Here is an 18,285-nt window from a genome sequence, read left to right as displayed (position 1 = left end):
GACAAAGATCTGTAATAAACCCTAGTAAGTTGGGAGCTATGGAGGGAGCAAGACCATGTGGGCACCAAGACCACCTGACAAGTGATAGGTATCGTTGGTGTGCTGATAACTAAAGAAGATGGCGACCAATATGTCGATGAGGTTGAAACAGTGAGTCGTCACCGTGTAGATGACAGCTGAGGATTGCGAGCCTATGCATTTTTTTTTTTTTTTTTTTTTTTTTTGCTGAATGACAGCTGGCGACGTTACCTTTGATGTCAGCATGGTGAAGATGGTGGGCTAGGCAGTTGAGAGAAGAAAACCCTGCTACTTCTACTGTGGTTGATCAAACCCCATAGTGAACGATCCTCCACCGCATCAGGGGAATTGCTTCAGAATCGTTTCGACGAAATGATTTACAATAACTGTCAAATCAATCAGTCACAGATTGTCACACAACTCAACATTTCCCAAGGAGTGTACTTTATCGTAATCAAGGTGCTGGGGTATTACAAAGTGTGCTTGTGTTTGGGTGATGCTGACTCAAGAGCACAAAGTGCAAAGGAAACAAGTTTAGCAGGATTTATTGGGCTGGTACAATGGTAAGGATGAGGCTTTTCTCTAGTCCAACCTTTTCCAACCTGGGGTCCGTAGACCGCCAGGGGTGCGCAAGACGATCTCAGGGTGTCTGCAAGCCAACCTGAGAAAGACACAGAAATACACCATTTAACTTAAATAATCTAATTATTAATGACAAGTCAATTTGTGTGAGAAGTGATACTGGACCTACAAGGAAATTGCCTTCACCATCATACCACTCTAACATGATTATACCACTATTTATTTATTTAACAACTACCAGAAACGGCTCTGAAGCCATTTTATGCTGGATATGTAACAATAACAACAACAACAACAATGGAAAGGATTTGGGAAGGTATCGGCCAGGGCCTGTTTTAGTAGGTACCATCCCGGCATTTACCTGGTAGGATTGAGGGAAACCCTGGAAAAGCCCAATCAGGATGGTCGGCAGCGGGAATCGAACCCGCGACCTCCCGAATGCAAAGCCAACGCTCTACCACTTGAGCTACTTCGCTCGACTACAAAGAGAAACAAACCCTCATACCCACACCCACTATCATGGGACAGAAGTATAAATACTAAGCGTATATATTGCAAGGGGTCCTTCACATGCATTGTAGACTGTAAAGGGGGCCGCAGTGCGGAAAAGGTTGGGAAAGGCTGCTCTAGCCTATTCTGACGGGGGATAAATTGTGGGGGCATCATTTTGAGCCCCAGAATCGTTGGAGTACGCCATAACACACATCCACGTCCCAAGAAGTTCAGAGTCCAATCTGCGGAGAAAGCCATATGGTGATAAATTTTTGGGATTGGAACAGGGAACCACGATAAACTCTCAATCTATGTTGGAGAAGCTCTGCTCACGGTTGTGCTACGTCTGGAAGGGTTTGGACCATATTCTTCAGCACAATGACAGCTGCCCGGATTATCACTTTCTGTTTTAACTTTTGGTACGGAATTGCAATGCAGAGAATTACTTCCAGACTCCCAAACACTACCAATGAATGACGTTAGAGCACAAACCGATGCTAATATGCTGCTTTCAAGTGACAATATGAGGAACTTGCAACAACTATTCAGTCCCAATGTCAAGAAAGGAAAGCAAAAGAGCAATTTTGGAAATCGGTTGTAATAAAAAGAAAAAAAATAATATAATGTGTGCGTTTTATCTTTGAGTATGCACTGCTTACCTCACATGCGTGGGATAACCATCACTGGTAAATACGTATGTTTCATGTGTTGTTTACATAATGCAATATCATGGTAATAGAGCTAACTTTGGAGTACTATTTCTTCGTTCGTGGAGTACTATAAGAGTTATATGTTTGTCACCTACATAAATAAGTTCTTTAAATATAACTCTCTTTATGAACTAACTCATTTTACCTGTAAATTTTCTCAAAAGTTGCACTCATATTCCATATCTGCACCTAAGATCTATTGATTGGTACCGTATACTTCTCATCTCTGGACATTTTTTTGTTTTGTTAAACGATTATGATATTGTAGATTATACAATAAATTTCTTACAATAATAAAACAGGAAGGGATAACTAAAATATTTTCAATTTTTTTATTTACGTATTGGCTGCAAGTTCAAACAGTATTTAGGCACATACTCACAATGAAAAAGACAAATATTTCTAATCAATTTTGTTGGTGTAATATTAATGAAGGTGGATAAGGCCCTATTTCTTTGGTTATGACGGTGAGTCCGTTGTGGCAATTATGCCATACAAAGCTTTCGTGATTATATACTATGGACCCTACAAATCATGTGGTATTGTCCGACACAGAACCTTGCGTTTGCAAACTCTTATAGGTAAGACATTTAGTATTGGTGTTATGTACTTGATGCACCAATTGATAAGTAACTGATTATAATCCAATTGATAAGTAGATTTTATGGATATAGCCTTTTTGTAGTTAAATGCATATATTTCTAAAGGTAATGCAATATGGTGCAGGTTAAGAATATGGCACCGAGTAGGTATTATTACATAAACCCTGTATTTTTAAATAAAAGAGAATGTTAGAACCTTTAGGACTCTATTTTATAGGTTAAGTCGCATTTCTCGGCTCAGAATAACTTCAGGAGGGCATCACCATTCTGGATATAAATACAGATTTATGCAAAAATATATTGGGGTCAGTTTTAACAAAATACGTAGATTCAAACTTCCTTAAGCCAACCCAACCCAACTCTTCTACTTATGTTCTACCCTACTATACTCTAGCCTATTCTACTATACAATACCCTTTTAAAGCGGCCCTACTTATCGATGCATAACTGGGACGTGGGCTTGTGTATAGCCCGCTCCCCCCAGTTCTTTGTCACCGGAACTGGAAGAGTCACTACTACTACTACTACTACCCCAGACAACACGTACGTGTACGACACATGTGCACTATCCATGCATAAGCCGTACATTTGCACATGTGCATTTGCGTGGATGAAGTACAAGTACAGAACCCGTGCTTAAAGCCGCTATGTGCACATGTGCATTTGCATGGATGAAGTACACATTTATGTAACTCGTGCTGTAGCCGTTATATACGCATGTGCATTTGTGTGGATGCAGCGCATGCACGTAACCCGTGCTTAAGCCGTTATGTACACATGTGCATTTGCGTGGATGCAGCGCACGTACAGAACCCGTACTTAAGCCGTTATGTGCACATGTGCATTTGCATGGATGAAGCACACATTTATATAACCCGTACTTAAGCCGTTATGTACACATGTGCATTTGCATGGATGCAGCGCACGTACGTAACCCGTGCTTAAGCCGTTATATGCACATGTGCATTTGCATGGATGAAGCACACATTTATATAACCCGTGCTGTAGCCGTTATGTATACATGTGCTTTTGCGTGGATGCAGCGCATGTACATAACCCATGCTTGAGCTGCATGTGCACATGTGTATTTGCGTGGATGAAGCACATTTAAATTACCGGTGCTTAAGACCTTGCGTGCACATGGATATTTGCACGGCTATTGCACGTGTGTATGAGACGTCCATATTACCGTGCAAGTGTATAATTTTACTTTCATTCTTTTACTCTCATTCTCATCAACAGAAGGTAACCTCCATTTTTGGTAGGTGTCGTTTTTCCTCCAGGCGGTGTTATAGAGATTTTTCGACGAATAACAGCTGAATGATTGTAAAAACTCCATAACGTCTACTGAGCTAGGATACAATTTCAACAGGTGGCAGCATTGTACTGATGTAACTACAGTCATACAGTTCATAGGTTTACAAAATTATTTTCGTGACCTATTACAGCAAAATATGTTGCGTTATTTGTTACTTGGCAAACATGTCAAAGATCCTACCTAAAGCTTTGCTTCTTTCAAATAATAAACTCCAAAACTAAAATTCTCACTGACAATTATTAGTTACTTGTTATATACTTTGAAGGTGATGTCTTTGCAGTTATAGATGGTGTTACTGCGTAAGACACTAAATATATAAACTCCTTTTTTTCGTTGCATCTCGAATTTGCTTTTACATCACCTCTGTACTACGAGGAAATCACCTGTGCACTACATGTAAACCATCTGGGTACTGCTTCAAATCACCTCTATCGTACATGTAAATTATCCGGGTACTGCGTGTAAATCACCTATGTGCTACGTGTAAATCACCTCTGTCCTACATGTAAATCACTTGAGTACTGCGTGTAAATCACCTGTGTGTTACGTGTAACTCATCTCTGTCCTACATGTAAATCACCTGGGTACTGCGTGTAAATCACCTGTGTGTTACGTGTAAATCATCTCTGTCCTATATGTAAATCACCTGGTTACTGTGTGTAAATCACCTGTGTGCTACATGTAAATCACCTGTGTGCTACGTATAAATCACCACTGTCCTACATGTAAATCACCTGTGAACTACATGTAAATCAAATACGTGCTACTTGTAAAAATCACCTGCGCGGTAGGTGTAAATCACTTGTGCAGGACGTGTACGTGTGCATTGCACATGTTCTGTGCACGTGAAGATGTTGAATAGAACCTGGCATGTATATGTGCATTACATGTACAGGCGTGCATTTATACAGATGATGCACATGTTGCATCCGTGCAATTGTACATGTACTATACGGATACTGTACGTGCATTGTGCTGTCTGGGACTGCTATTACTGCTACTACTACTACTACTTCTACCACCACCACCACTACTATTACTACTACTTCTACCACCACCACTACTACTACTACTACTATTACTACTACTACTACTACTACTTCGACTACTACTACTACTACTACATATATCGAGAACAGAACCCAACCAACCCGTGCGGGGCTTCTAACCCGTTCCTACTACTAGTACAACTAGTATTGCTACTAACTACCACCACTACTACTTCTACTACTACTACTACTACTACTACTACTACTACTACTACTACTACTACTTATACTAAAGCCTCCTTACCACAAGATTTACATCTTAAATCTTTATAACATGTGATTCCGATTCATTATGAACTAATATGATCCGTTAGAATCACTATGATTCGTTAAAAATCACTGGGGGGGAGGGCGGGCTATACTCAATCCGGGACGTGTATTGAAAAATTCACACCAGAGTAAAGAGGGTTAAGTTAGAGTTGGAGAAGTATGTACCCGTTTTGTTAAAATTAATCGAGTGTAATTTCTCGTGTGTGCGTACAGATACCAGCTGGAGCGGCCATTGTATATTCCTCCCATTCATATATATATAATAAAAACTCACTGAATAATGGTGCTGACGCCCCAGGAACATATTGAGATCATCTTGATATGTGGAAATCGCAGCTCGCGTGTGGTGGCTGCGGAGTTTAATGCGCTACACTCCGAAAGGGAGCCCTTATCCTACAGTGGTATGGCCAAACTCATCAGCAGATTCCGGGAGACGGGTTGTGTGGACGACAGATATCGTAGTGGTCGTTTGGAAACGTCTATAGATGAGGAAACCACTGTCGCTGTCCTCACATCCTTCAGTAAAAGCCCCCAACGTAGCAAACGGCGTTTATCGCAGGAATGTGGAGTTAGTCGAACGTCCATTCGGAGGATACTTTTTTACTCCGGTGAGTTTTTACTCAACGGAGAAGTGAACGAACAAAACCATCACTACTGGAGTGACATCAGGGATGGTTGGTGGTCAGCAGGTTATGATATGGTGTGGTATTTTTGGCATGAGGGTCATTGGCCCATTCTTCATCTACGGTAGGGATGCGCACGAGACGAGTCGAGACAGGATTTTCCTGACAAAATTCGAGTCGAGACATGGCTCTTCCAATAGAGAAATATACATTTTTCGAGTCGAAACCACTTTTACAGCACTTTTTCGAGACGAGACAGCCACAAATCTTGTCTCGTGCGCATCCCTAATCTACGGCACTCTGAACGCAAACCAGTATCTACAGTTGCTGGATGAAAATATCCTTTCGTCAGTATTTTGGAGGACAGTTCATATCCAACGTTCTCCCAGCATAATGGAGCCCCTCCCCCATTACGGACTTGGCGTGCGGAATACCTGAATCACCACTTCCCTGGGAGGTGGATCGGACGTCGGAGACCGGTGGAGGGCCACCACGCTTTCCGGATCTCACGCCTCTCGACTTCTACCTATGGGGTCACCTTAAGTCCATGGTATACGGCGTCAAGATCTGGAATGTACAACATCTCGTGCAGCGGATTGAAGATACATGTGCTTCTGTAAGTCCACCGACATCGCTGGCTGTGCATGAGAAATGGAAAAGGCGTGTGGCACACATCATTGTTGCACAGGGTGGTCATTTCGCGCATGTGTTGCGATGGTATAAAAAGGGATAAAACAGGCCATAATTCATCAACTGTTAATGATATGACAAAATGAACATTAGCATTGCATCCATGATCAGAAAATAATCTTAAAACATGTGCCACATGCCTACCTTCCAATTAAAAAATAAAAATAAAATGATATTCAAAATGATGAAATTCAAGATGGTGGTCGTGGTAGTCACGTGTGTTTTCTGGTTTCCCCAGTAGCGTAGCCAGGATGTGTGTTGGGGGGGGCAAGTGCTGTTATAGGTACATATAGAGAAATTACAAACAAAAAATATATTAAAAAATTACAAACATCGAAGTACCAAAGTACATTGTCGGACCTCTTTGAAGGGGGCCGGCCCCTCTGGGCCCCCCTTCCCTACGCCACTGGGTTTCCCCACACCTACTCATCATCTATGGCTAATGTGGACCTCTAGCCTAACAAACTTTTCTGTTACAGGACTGTCCCTGACTTTTGGTCCACCTTGTATATTAGCGTAAAGTAAGTAACACATTCGATATCGAAAACTGCATATTTCAGCAAAGTGTCAGGGGTGTGAAAGGGATTGCCTACAGGACATCATTCCCAAACATACTGCCAACAGAATATTCAGATATGCTCGAACTTAAAGGCGTCCAAAGTAAGCAATTGGAAGCAAGGAACATGAAATGCTTTCGAGAAGACCTTATAACGTGTGCTGCGATATATTTTCTCATGGTATTGTTCACGGTTTTTTTTTTTTTTTTTTTTTTTATGTATAAGTAGAGCCGGCTTTACCATATGTTCAAACCTGCATTTGCACAGGGCAGGAAGTTTCGAGGGGCGACAAAATCTGTCATAATTATATTACTCAAAATAAATATTTCTTGTTGGAAACAGACTCCACGATTATGGTAGTTAAATTTACTAAGTTGACCTTCTATTTGAATACTACATTCATAAATCATATTTAGGTCTCATTAGTTTAAGGTCACATAGATAGTGCTAAAGAAATGGTCAAATAAATCCCAGCATGAATTGCTTGATTGTTGTCAAATACAAGAACTGAATTCTCGAACAGTAGCGAACACCTTTTCCATTTAGTTAGTTATCACAGTTTTAATATCAAAACTAGTCTTGTCTCTGTCACTAACAAGTTCCTTATCGTTGAAAGTAGAAACAAGAGTTAAAAAAAAAAAAATAACAGATGTAGAAGGAAAATCAAGAAATAAAGATAACAGAACTATTTTCACTGGAATTGTAAACTGATATATTGTGATTAAAGATTGATATTGAATTCTATAAAAAGGATTATCATCTTTCCTCTGCAGGTGTGTTTGCTTTATCTTTCGCTAACATAGTATATTACTATTTAAAGAAAAACACAGACACAACGAGATTGTAATTGTTGTGTGTACGTCGTTAATGTGAGTGCTCTTTGCTTCCCGTTTGTTGTTCATATTGGGGTAGCATACGTAAAATCGTGGCTTTTAGGATTTGATCTTTCTGGAGAAAGGGGGCAGGAAATGATGCCATTGCACAGGGCGGCCCTGTGTATAAGTGTGAAAAAAAGTACATCGCAGCATCCGTTCCTTCGGAACCGTGGAGCTGTCGGTCCCTAACACTTCGGTCTTTTTGCCAAAGCATTTCATGTTCACTGATGCCGAGACGTGCTGTTTGTCTACTTAAGTCCGAGCGTATCTGAAAATTCTGTTAGGAGCATCTCTAGAAATTATGCTCTGTAGGAAATTTCTTGCGCAGCCATTGCACATGCTGAAATATACATTTTTGAATGGGTTAAATGGACTTCCTTTACCCTGATACAGTTTACTATTCTATGATTTCTCATGCTCGAAATAACGCGTGTTGCAATATACGATGTTTTCCCGTCTTTGGAATGGTTCTACTCTGAAACATGCACTTTTCCACACATGTCTATATAAACTTAGTCTCTTCTTATTTTGGTGTGAGGAATCATTTTTCACAGTTTGTAGGTATAGATTATTAACATCCTGCACAAAAATATCAGTGTAGACATAATACATAAATGTTAAAAATACTTACATGAACATTTGAATAGATACACATTGAAAGCAGTGAGACATAGCATTTGAGACATGAACGGTTCATCAAGAGTGTGTAGAAAGGACTCGAGAAAGAAAGATAAAGGTTTGTTCATTTGTCATTATCAGTCACAATGAAAGTTATCGGATATAACATTCAATACGGATGATACTAACACAGACCACACTTCAGGCTTCAATTTTTTTTCTGTCTTCATTCATCTTTACTCTCCATTATTAAAAAAAAAATCAATCAAGTATCAAGAGCTATTTTATTAAACTCTTTGCAGCTGTGTTTATTGATTTAGTGTATTAATGTTCTAAACTATCGTCTGAACACTTTCAATGTTGATTTATACAGTCATGAGCAGTTGCATTAGAGATAGCTGCCGCTCTGGGAAAACGTAACTCTGATCGGCCGGCGAATGTAATAGGAGGGAGATGTATTTGACAGCAAGGACGTAAGACCTCGTAGATGCTATTATGACTAACAATATTAACTACAAGATTAGTGAGACACAAAACCTCAGCCGTAGTTGATCAGGGTCAGATTGTCGGCGCCAGACGTATTGGCCACTACACCTTTGAAGTCGGAGCTCCTCCGTGGCTAAGCGGTTAGTATACGCGCCTTTAGTGTGGGAGACCCGGGTTCGATTCCCGGCGGGAGCTCATGTGGTTCGGATTCCACGTTAATCAGTAGGTCCACGTCTCATATAGCCTCGCTGCTGAACGGGGCGTTAAATTCAAAATTAACTATTAACCTCTGAAGTCGTGCAGGCACTGTTTTTTCGAAAGCCCAATGTATCAAGCATGCACCACAAGTACGTGAATTCCGGCTAAATCACTGCCGCTTGGGTCAACTGTTGTGGTGTACGACGCATTGATGACAGAAGTTGCTATCAGACAGATTGAATGGTAAATGCGGAAAGACGGGCCATCGCCAATTCAATGTTGAACAGCAACGACGTGAGTCATACCACCCACAACCATCTCCTCGCCAATGGGCGCAGAAGTAAGCGTCTCCTGAAACATCCATCACAATGCACAACGATAGACATGGACAAAGGAACGCTAACATTGGACGCTCGAAGCATGCGAAATCGTCGCCTAAACAGATGAGTCGAGATAAAAGTTGGTAGATGCCAATGCGTCGTCAAATACATGAGGCAATGGATCTCTCTTGTCAGTAAGGTGCAATTCAAGACGGTAATGGTGATATCCTCGTATGAGGACTGTTAACGTTGGATGAAGTGGGACCCCTATTGCATCTAACCAACGTCTCTCATAGACAAACGTTACAGAGACCTGCTGTCAGATCATGTTCACCCTTTTGTTCGTTCCAGCATCTTACAGGCAATCATACTTACAGCAAGAGAACACTCCAGCTCATCGCTCCCTAATTATGGATAACTGGTTCGATGAGCTCTCTACGGACGAGAAGATGCTTACCTGGCACACGAGAAGCACCGGTCTCAGTCTCATTGACCACATCTCGGATACTATCGAGAGGGATATGCGTGCCCTGGTTGGTGATCAGGTCTTGGTCTTGCTCTCGGTCTTACACATCCATTATTGGTCTTGAATTCGATTGGAGTTCTTGGTCTTGGTCTTGCTTGCAAGGGCCTTGCAAGTTTTGGTTTTAAGAAATCTTGAGCCTTATTCAGAGTTGTTCTGACATATGATTAGCATCATACTAAAGGTCTGACTACTGCAGGAATCATATATTAGTCGATCGCTTTAGTATGGCACTAATCACGCGTCAGAACGGCTCTGCATGAGGCCCCTTATGTTTTTTCATAGATTTTACAATATATATAAGATATATAAAACATACATGTATCATTGAGTGTCTTAATGCTTCAATAGCAACGAAAGCATATTTTTAAATTAATATTATTCAGTTTTATGCAAGTATGATCTGATAGTATATAGAATTACCGAAGTTCAATACTATATTTCGCTTTAGTTTTAGAACAACTTTACTAACATGTTTTGTTAGTTTATATTTAGTATACCTGCTGTCTTAGGCATACAATTATTTTTCGTAGAGTCCCATATAATTTAATCACGGGCTATCGTAAATCAATCAAATTATGGCAAAAGTAAATTAGATACTAAAGTTTTATCTTGTGACAATTCATAGGTTGTGCCTTCTGTCGTTTTCTATACACATTTCCAATTCACTATCGTTCTCCGTTACAAAGGAAGATCAAAGACACGTGGCGATCGTATTTGACTAACACTTACTCTTGTTGCTTGCTTTTATTAAGGAGAACTCGTGCCTCCAACCCCAGACAACTAACGATAATGATATAGTTATAATGGAAGAGAATTCTGGGAGGCAGAGGCAAGCGATTGGAAGCAAAATTACTTTCGAGATTGTGGAGTAATAATTTGCCTTGGAACAAAAGTATCAATGTAAACCTTGTGACTTTGTAGCTTTTCTCTGGTCTATACACCTATCTGTTACATCTTCCTCACTCCGAAGAACCTTTTGTTTTATTTTAAGGTTAGTGTAAATAAAAAAACAAAAAGGAGCAAGTACGACTTGAATTTCCCAGTTATATTGAGTGGAACGTGAACCAAACTTGGTACACATATTACACTCTGGAAAAGAATACTGTGAAAGTAAGACTTCCTAGCATGTCTAGAGGGAATGAGTGGGAACGATATATAAAAATGACGAAAACGACTGATTCTAGTGTCGAACCCATAGTTTTCAGAGATACTGAGATAAATAGTGACAATTTGAATGCCAGTTAAGTCAAAGTTTAGCCTTCATTATCACCCCGAAGGCCGTGCCGTGGAAAATCAGCGCCCGGGGCGAGAGTATACGACGGCACCCCTATACATATATTCAAAGCAATTTTTCCTATCTTTTTCCTTTTTTCTCCCGAATTTTTCGCCCCCTTTTCTTCGGCGCCCGGGGCCGTCGTCCCGCTCGCCCCCCCCACGGCACGGCCCTGAGTGAGAATAAAATATTGGCATGTAAAGATAAAAAGAAACGACTGATATGAATGTCAAATCAATAGTATTCTGGGTTTCTACGTTGATTGGTGGCAGTTACAATGTCATTGAACTTCAGCCTCCAGTAAGGGTGATACTCCCTAGCGCCCCTAAGGAATGTTGGAAATAGGGAATTAAAAAATAGCCTGTATTAGTATCGAATTTATAAGTTTTGGGGTTCTGAGACGAATAGTGACATCCCCGATGCGTTTAAAGCCCACGTTTAGCTCACATTAGCAACCGTAGTAGATGGGTAGGGGAAACATGTATAAAATTGATCGAAAACGACCAAAATTAGTATCGGATCCATAGTTTTCAGAGTTGCTTAGATGAATAGTCACACCGCCGATAAATTGAAGTCCACGCTCAGTTCTCATTGCCATATGGGTAAGAAATGGTGGAAAAGAAATTGTCTAAAATGACCGAGATTAGTGTTGAATCAATAGATTTGGAGTTGTTAAGCTGTTACATCAGAATCTCGATTACATTTAAGCTCAAGTTCTGGACAAAATGGGCACGCCATTTGGTTTGAGAATGTAGAAAAACAACACTGAATGCGTTGCTTGTACACACACACACACACACACAAATATATATATATATATATATATATATATATATATATATATATATATATATATATATATTGGGTGTTCAGAAAGTAACTATGCAGTTCATAACTTGCCGTATTTTATTTTCCATAAACCACTTTAAACAACTGAAGTTAACTCAAAGCTAAACTTTAATGTCATGGAAGTTATAAGAGATGCTGGAAGTAATCCCCTTGCACTTTAAGACACAGTTGCACATGTTTCTGCATGTTCTTGAAGAGGTTGTGCAGAACATCGGGAGTGATGTTCCGAATGTGACGTGTCACTGAATCTTGGAGTTCTTGTATGGTGTGCGGATTGCCTTCATAGGCTTTTCCCTTCAACGTACTCCATAGAAAGTAATCCGGCGGAGTCAAGTTGGGTGAAGGCGGAGGCCAGAGTCCTCGAGTGATGATGCATTCACCGAAGATGTCCTGTAAAAAGCTCATCGCCTTGTGGGCGGTATGTGCAGTCGCCCCATCTTGTTGCAGCCAGGCATTCTCAATTTCGTCCTCATTCAGTTCACCTAGGAAGGGCTCCAGAATGCAGGTGCAGTACCGCTCTGCAATTATGGTGTCCTGAAAAAACATGGGCCCAATGATGCGTTTACAAGTCACGGCGCACCAAACACCAACCTTTTGATCATGCAGTGGGGATACATGAAATTCATGCGGATTCTCCGTACTTCACACACGACTATTCTGGCTATTCACGTAACCGGAGAGGTGAACCCATGCCTCATCCGTTAAAAACGTTTTGTCAAGAATTCTCTCACCATTGTCCTGCAGGAAGGACAGGAACCAGTTGCAAAAGTTCACACCCGCCGGGTGATCGGTGTCTCTCAGTTCATGCACGACCGAAATTTTGTACGAATAAATGGACAGTGACTTCCGGAGAATCTTGTGAGCGGAACCCATGGACACTTGGGCCTGCTGAGCTAGTCGTCCAACCGATTTGTTTGGACTGTGCAGCATCAAGTCTTGCGCTTCCTCCACCTTCTCTGCGGATGTAACCGTGGATGGCCTACCTGATTTTGGAGCATTATGAACGATTCCGGTCTTTCGAAACTTGATGATGAGGTCCCGTACAGCATGACGGTTAGGCATCTTCATTCCTGGGAACTGTGCTGCAAATGCAGCTTCTACTGCTGAGGTAAACTTGTCTCTATTGCGGAACACATTCTGCACAAGAAACACTCTTTGTTCAATCGTCAGCATGATGACCTGGATCACAATGATGTCACACAAGACGTTGGTCTTCAATCAAACCGGACCTGTGAACAAATACAAATACCTGGTCAAATAAGGTTCAAATATGTTAAACAATGGAAAATGCTGTATTACTAATTGACAATCACATCAGTCATCCCTTAGCACACCTCAACATGGCACTGTATAGTTACTTTTTGAACACCCGGTGTATATATATATTTGACCATATTTGACCAGGTATTTGTATTTGTATATATATATATATATATATATATATATATATATATATATATATATATATATATATATATATATATATATATATATATTGTCAATCGTCCTGCGTGTGCCTTTAACTTTGGGATTGCGTAGTCCGTGACGCAGGAAGATTGTCCTCTGGACATTATCTGAATGCCCAAGAAATCTTAGACTTAACATACAAACTAGAACGGGGAAAAATTCTAATGACAACTCAGGTGTTTAACTGTGACAATTCATGTATTCAGATTTTCCAATCATCGTCAAGTGTAAAATGTGTGTGGATGTAGAGGAAATGTAAAACATGCGTCAGATCACAATCTAATAAATTCTGGTTATTTCCTCATTCGACAACAGGTCTAGATGGGAACACATATCTTGGGTGTTGTTGGTTCTCTCCTCTGGATAACGTAGAGCTCGTCCTCCGTTGTATGATGGCCTGGATGGAATCGGTAGATTAACGATGGTCAGACCTCAAACTTGGTAATGTCATCGACCGTTATGATAATAAATGTTACCTTCTCTCGTAGGCTACTCTCGTCTCATTTGAAATACCAACTTCTCAACTAAACTTAGTTGGTCGGCGACGGATCTCAACTGACTGATACTCGACTGCAACTTGTCTGATCCTTGACTCCTTTTCTCTCTCGATTCCTTAAAACATGGCCTTTTTATTATCTTTTCTTGACTGATGAAACTGCTACATCATCCATCGACATCTTTCGGTGTTTACCTATCTCATTGCCGAAACTCGTGTTTCTGCAATGTCATCAAGTGATTGAAATCTCCAGACACCTACCTTTGCAATCTGACTGTTTTGACATATCCAAAATCGTGTGTTTTTGTTGACAAACATTTTACAAAACATTTGACATTACACTTTCTTAATTATTGTACTCGATAGCATAACATTACTTAATTTTGCTAATGTGTGTTTTTATTCTTACTACATCCAAGTAAACAAAACAATGCGACTGACATAATTTTGAAATGTTGTTTCATTCTCTCATAAACTTAACCTATATTTAATTTTTAATAATCTTCATCCAATTATTTATCAAATTCTAATTATAATCATTCTGTAATACGGATGCATTGACAATACACACACACACACACACACACACACACACACACATATATATATATATATATATATATATATATATATATATATATATATATATATATATATATATATATGCATTTATAGGGTTGGGAAGTGTACGTTCCAGTTTGGAAAAACATTTTATGAGGGTGGCGGATTTGTTTTCAGTAGATTTTTGAACGAGCTTATCCTAGATACGACAGGAACGGGGTATGGTGCTTGACAACACTAACTCAATACCAAAAATTAACACCAACTGTACAGTTAATTTAGGATGTATTGGGACTAGAACATTGCCCACCAAATAAAGTACTTGTATTGTGTATGTGATTTGCATCTTTTCACCCTTTTCTATAGTTGTCATAGATGGTCCGTAACATTGAATACATACTCTTAAGATTCAGTTCGCGATGTTAATCGCATGCAGAACTTTTACTGCGACTTTCCTATTACCTTGAGCTGGTTTTGCAATAGGTTTTATATATTCTCTGCTAGAGAAAATATTAGGTTTACCTTAGCACTAATTTTAACATTTAGTGTTTGGTAGGGAGGATTTTTTTTGCACCACACTGCACCAAATAATAATACAAAATAAAACTTGATAAAACATACACAAGCATATTCTTACCTTTCTTGTTACGTAAATAGAAATTATTGAAATTGATACTTAATATACATATTTAAAATGAGCTCGAGCACAAGGAAACAAAATTAATTTAAAAAGGATTAATTTATTGGCTTTAGCATTTATATAGATACATTTGATTTTACTTTATTATTTACGGTACATTTACTTTGATATTTTAGTAGAAACAAAATACTTTGCAGGAAATAATTATTGGCCCAATAATCGCGATACTGAAACCGTAACGAAAACACAACGCAAGAATCACGGATTTTTTTAATCACTATTTGGAGAAAGGTTATGCACAATTCCATGAGAATTACGCTACTTGCTCTTTATGCTGCGTATAAAAGTTGTGGCTATCCACTATTAAGTAACATATCACCAAAAACAAATCTTGCCAAACATTAAATGGCGAAATACACACTGAAACTTACATTTTTCTTCTTAATGCTGGCTCACATTTTATCTGACAGTTCCTTTCCTTTAAAAAAAAAAAAAAAAAAAAAAGATTTGACCTATTGTTCTTAATTTGCTACGATTGAGATAAATCTTCCAGATTCGGGTTTACTGTGACGCCGAATGTTTGTTGGTTTCGAACGTTGCTTGTTTACGCACTATGGATAGGCGTAATAAGACATGTTTATGTAAAATATATTTCCACTAAAACACTCAATTTTTAGAATACACCTTTTACAGATAACAAAAAATGGATTTCAATATTATTAGTGAAATGAAGATTACCTTTACACATAAAATTTATTAAGCAGCGTTAATTAATAAGATCTGTTAAAATATAGGTTCATTCTGCACACTTTTTATTATACGTAGGTGGGTGAGAGTGCCACACTTTCAGATTCCTTACTAAAAATTACTATACGAAAGGCGTTGTGGCCATTACACACACAAGCACCTTCTGTGTAGAAAAAATCCTAGTTTTGCTCTTCAGCGAATTTCGACTGTCCAAGCGCTGATTCCAGGAATTATTCTTATATATACAGGGATTATATCAAATGTTTTGGTCTATAACGGTAACGTTATATAATATATATAATATATACGCACAACTGTGGAACGCCTAAGGCAATTTCAACTAAACTCGGTAGCCAAGACTAACAATCTATAGTGCGGAAGGTATAACGTCATTGGCTTCCCGCGAAAAGTTGTAGTGACGTTTATGGGGAGTGGCCAGCTTGGTTACTCGTGGCTCGCTGAGCGCAGTGATTAGTTGGTGGTGATTGGTTACCCTCTGACCACACCCCTAGTGACGAGCAGGTTCAAGCGCGGGAAGCCAACGACGTTATACCTTCTGGACTGTAGATAAAATACTGAGTTAGATACTCCAATCTCCAATGGATGGGAGTTGGAAGGAGGTGATGTAGAAATAATCCAAAACGACCGATATCCCTGTGTAATCCATTATTTCGGGTTCTCTGAAATGAATAATGATGCTCCTAATGCCATTTAAGTCCAAATTCAGTCCCATCAGCAGAGAGAGAGAAGGTGAAGGCGTATGGAAAATAAAATGTGAAAATTGACTGATATTAATGTCAAAATTTAACCTCATACATAAGAATCTACTTGCCTTTTTGCAGCATATCAATTAACTGTTTATGAGATCTGTCATAAAAGGATTCAGTAAATAATACATTCGCTTTGACTGTGCCTTGTTTCATTCGCTTTGACTGTTAACAAAGGTCAATAACGAACTATACCAGAGAATTTCAACTTGTCACAAGTCACAACTATTTTGATATTTATTATAAATTAGTACATTAGAATGCTAATTTTAACATTTTGTGCTAAACTCGATTAATTTCAACATCTGCTTTTTTGTTTTATTAATATTAATTGTATTATATATTAATGGAACATTTGAAGTGTCCGTATTTATTGTATACTTTTCTCCTCCTAAAATGTGTGATATAGGTCAACTTTTGGATGCTGGACATATTGTCAAACTCGTTCCTTTCTTCCATTGGAATCGTATCGAATTGGAAGTGAACGGAAACAGAGTGTTCAGATGCAGAGTCACAGATTTAGACTGGTATTCCGATAAGGAACCTAATCAAGTTACCCTAGATGCCCTGCAGTCTGTTTACAATGCCGATTGAAAAATCATCCATTACTATTTCCCTCTTTTCTGGATTTTTTTTTAAATACCATAATTTGTTTCGCTGGAGTGTACATAGTTTTTAAAAATATTATCTAGTTTCCTTTTAAAACAATGATAATTTAGTAATTAAGTAATTTTAATTAAGCTAAGTCATTTTTGTTTATTAGAAATTTTAAAAAAGGTACTGTGTATCTCGGATCAATTAATTTTAACTGTAGTGGTTTAGCGCAAGAATGTTAAGATACTAATTACATGACAGATCAGAAATTTAAAATTAGTTTTTATAGATTATATGTGAATGAAGAAGTTTGTATGAGCATAGACGTTAGTAATAGAGCAATAGTATTTATCATCACTCAAAAGTAATGTAAAGATTTATAGATTAAGGACTAAGAGGTAAAACGTTGTGAAACAACTCGGAATAACAGGGCATACGAATTTCTATTTAATAACAATTGGTTGAAGGGGAGATCTTGAAAAATCATATTACCAGCTGTGTACTAATGAATACTGTGCAAGATAATACCCACGCTATTTTAAAGTAATGTACAGAATCGATATCCATCTTTCTTCTTATGTATATGGCCGAACCAATGCCATTTTTTGTCCATCATTTATTTTGATGTATACTATCCAATTAGGAACAACATTTTATAGTCTAGTCATGTTGAATAGCATAGAATAGATCTAAAACTGTAGTACGGTTCTTGTAAGCATACTGACAGAAAACTATATAGAATTTAGTATGTATAAACATTTTGTGTCGACTAGACAATATTTAAACAATTGGATAACCTAATCTAAATTATTTTAGAAGCAAATCTTCAGAATATTGGTTTCATTAAACTTTATTAAGCTTGTAAGTCCTTCTCTGATATTTTCCTTGTTTGTATACTTATGTAAATGTCATGTGACTTGACATGTTTTAATGATAATTATGAAGGGTAAATGTAAA

The 18,285-nt window shown here is 38.7% G+C and overlaps 1 protein-coding gene across 1 annotated transcript; it reads left to right on the top strand.

Annotated features, from left to right (window-relative positions):
* Positions 1 to 2,185: 2,185 nt before the first annotated feature.
* LOC145684596 (UPF0728 protein C10orf53 homolog) lies at positions 2,186 to 17,368 on the top strand. Its single transcript, XM_081756989.1, has 2 exons — positions 2,186 to 2,383; positions 17,144 to 17,368. Exons 1-2 carry the CDS (start codon positions 2,290 to 2,292, stop codon positions 17,326 to 17,328), a joined length of 279 nt encoding a protein of 92 aa, XP_081613115.1. The 5' UTR covers positions 2,186 to 2,289; the 3' UTR covers positions 17,329 to 17,368.
* The last annotated feature ends 917 nt before the right edge of the window (positions 17,369 to 18,285 follow it).

Source organism: Thermobia domestica, chromosome 5 (assembly GCF_964235325.1).
Source record: "Thermobia domestica chromosome 5, izTheDome1.hap1.1, whole genome shotgun sequence".
NCBI classification, from domain to species: domain Eukaryota; kingdom Metazoa; phylum Arthropoda; class Insecta; order Zygentoma; family Lepismatidae; genus Thermobia; species Thermobia domestica.
This window is presented reverse-complemented; position numbering and strand designations above follow the sequence as displayed.

What these genes read in the sequence shown, in the direction of transcription:
- LOC145684596 (XM_081756989.1), top strand. Translation starts at nt 2,290, where the DNA reads ATGCCATACAAAGCTTTCGTGATTATATACTATGGACCCTACAAATCA. An exon ending in GCGTTTGCAAACTCTTATAG is followed by an intron (nt 2,384 to 17,143) that starts GTAAGACATTTA and finishes TGTGTGATATAG; the next exon opens with GTCAACTTTTGGATGCTGGA.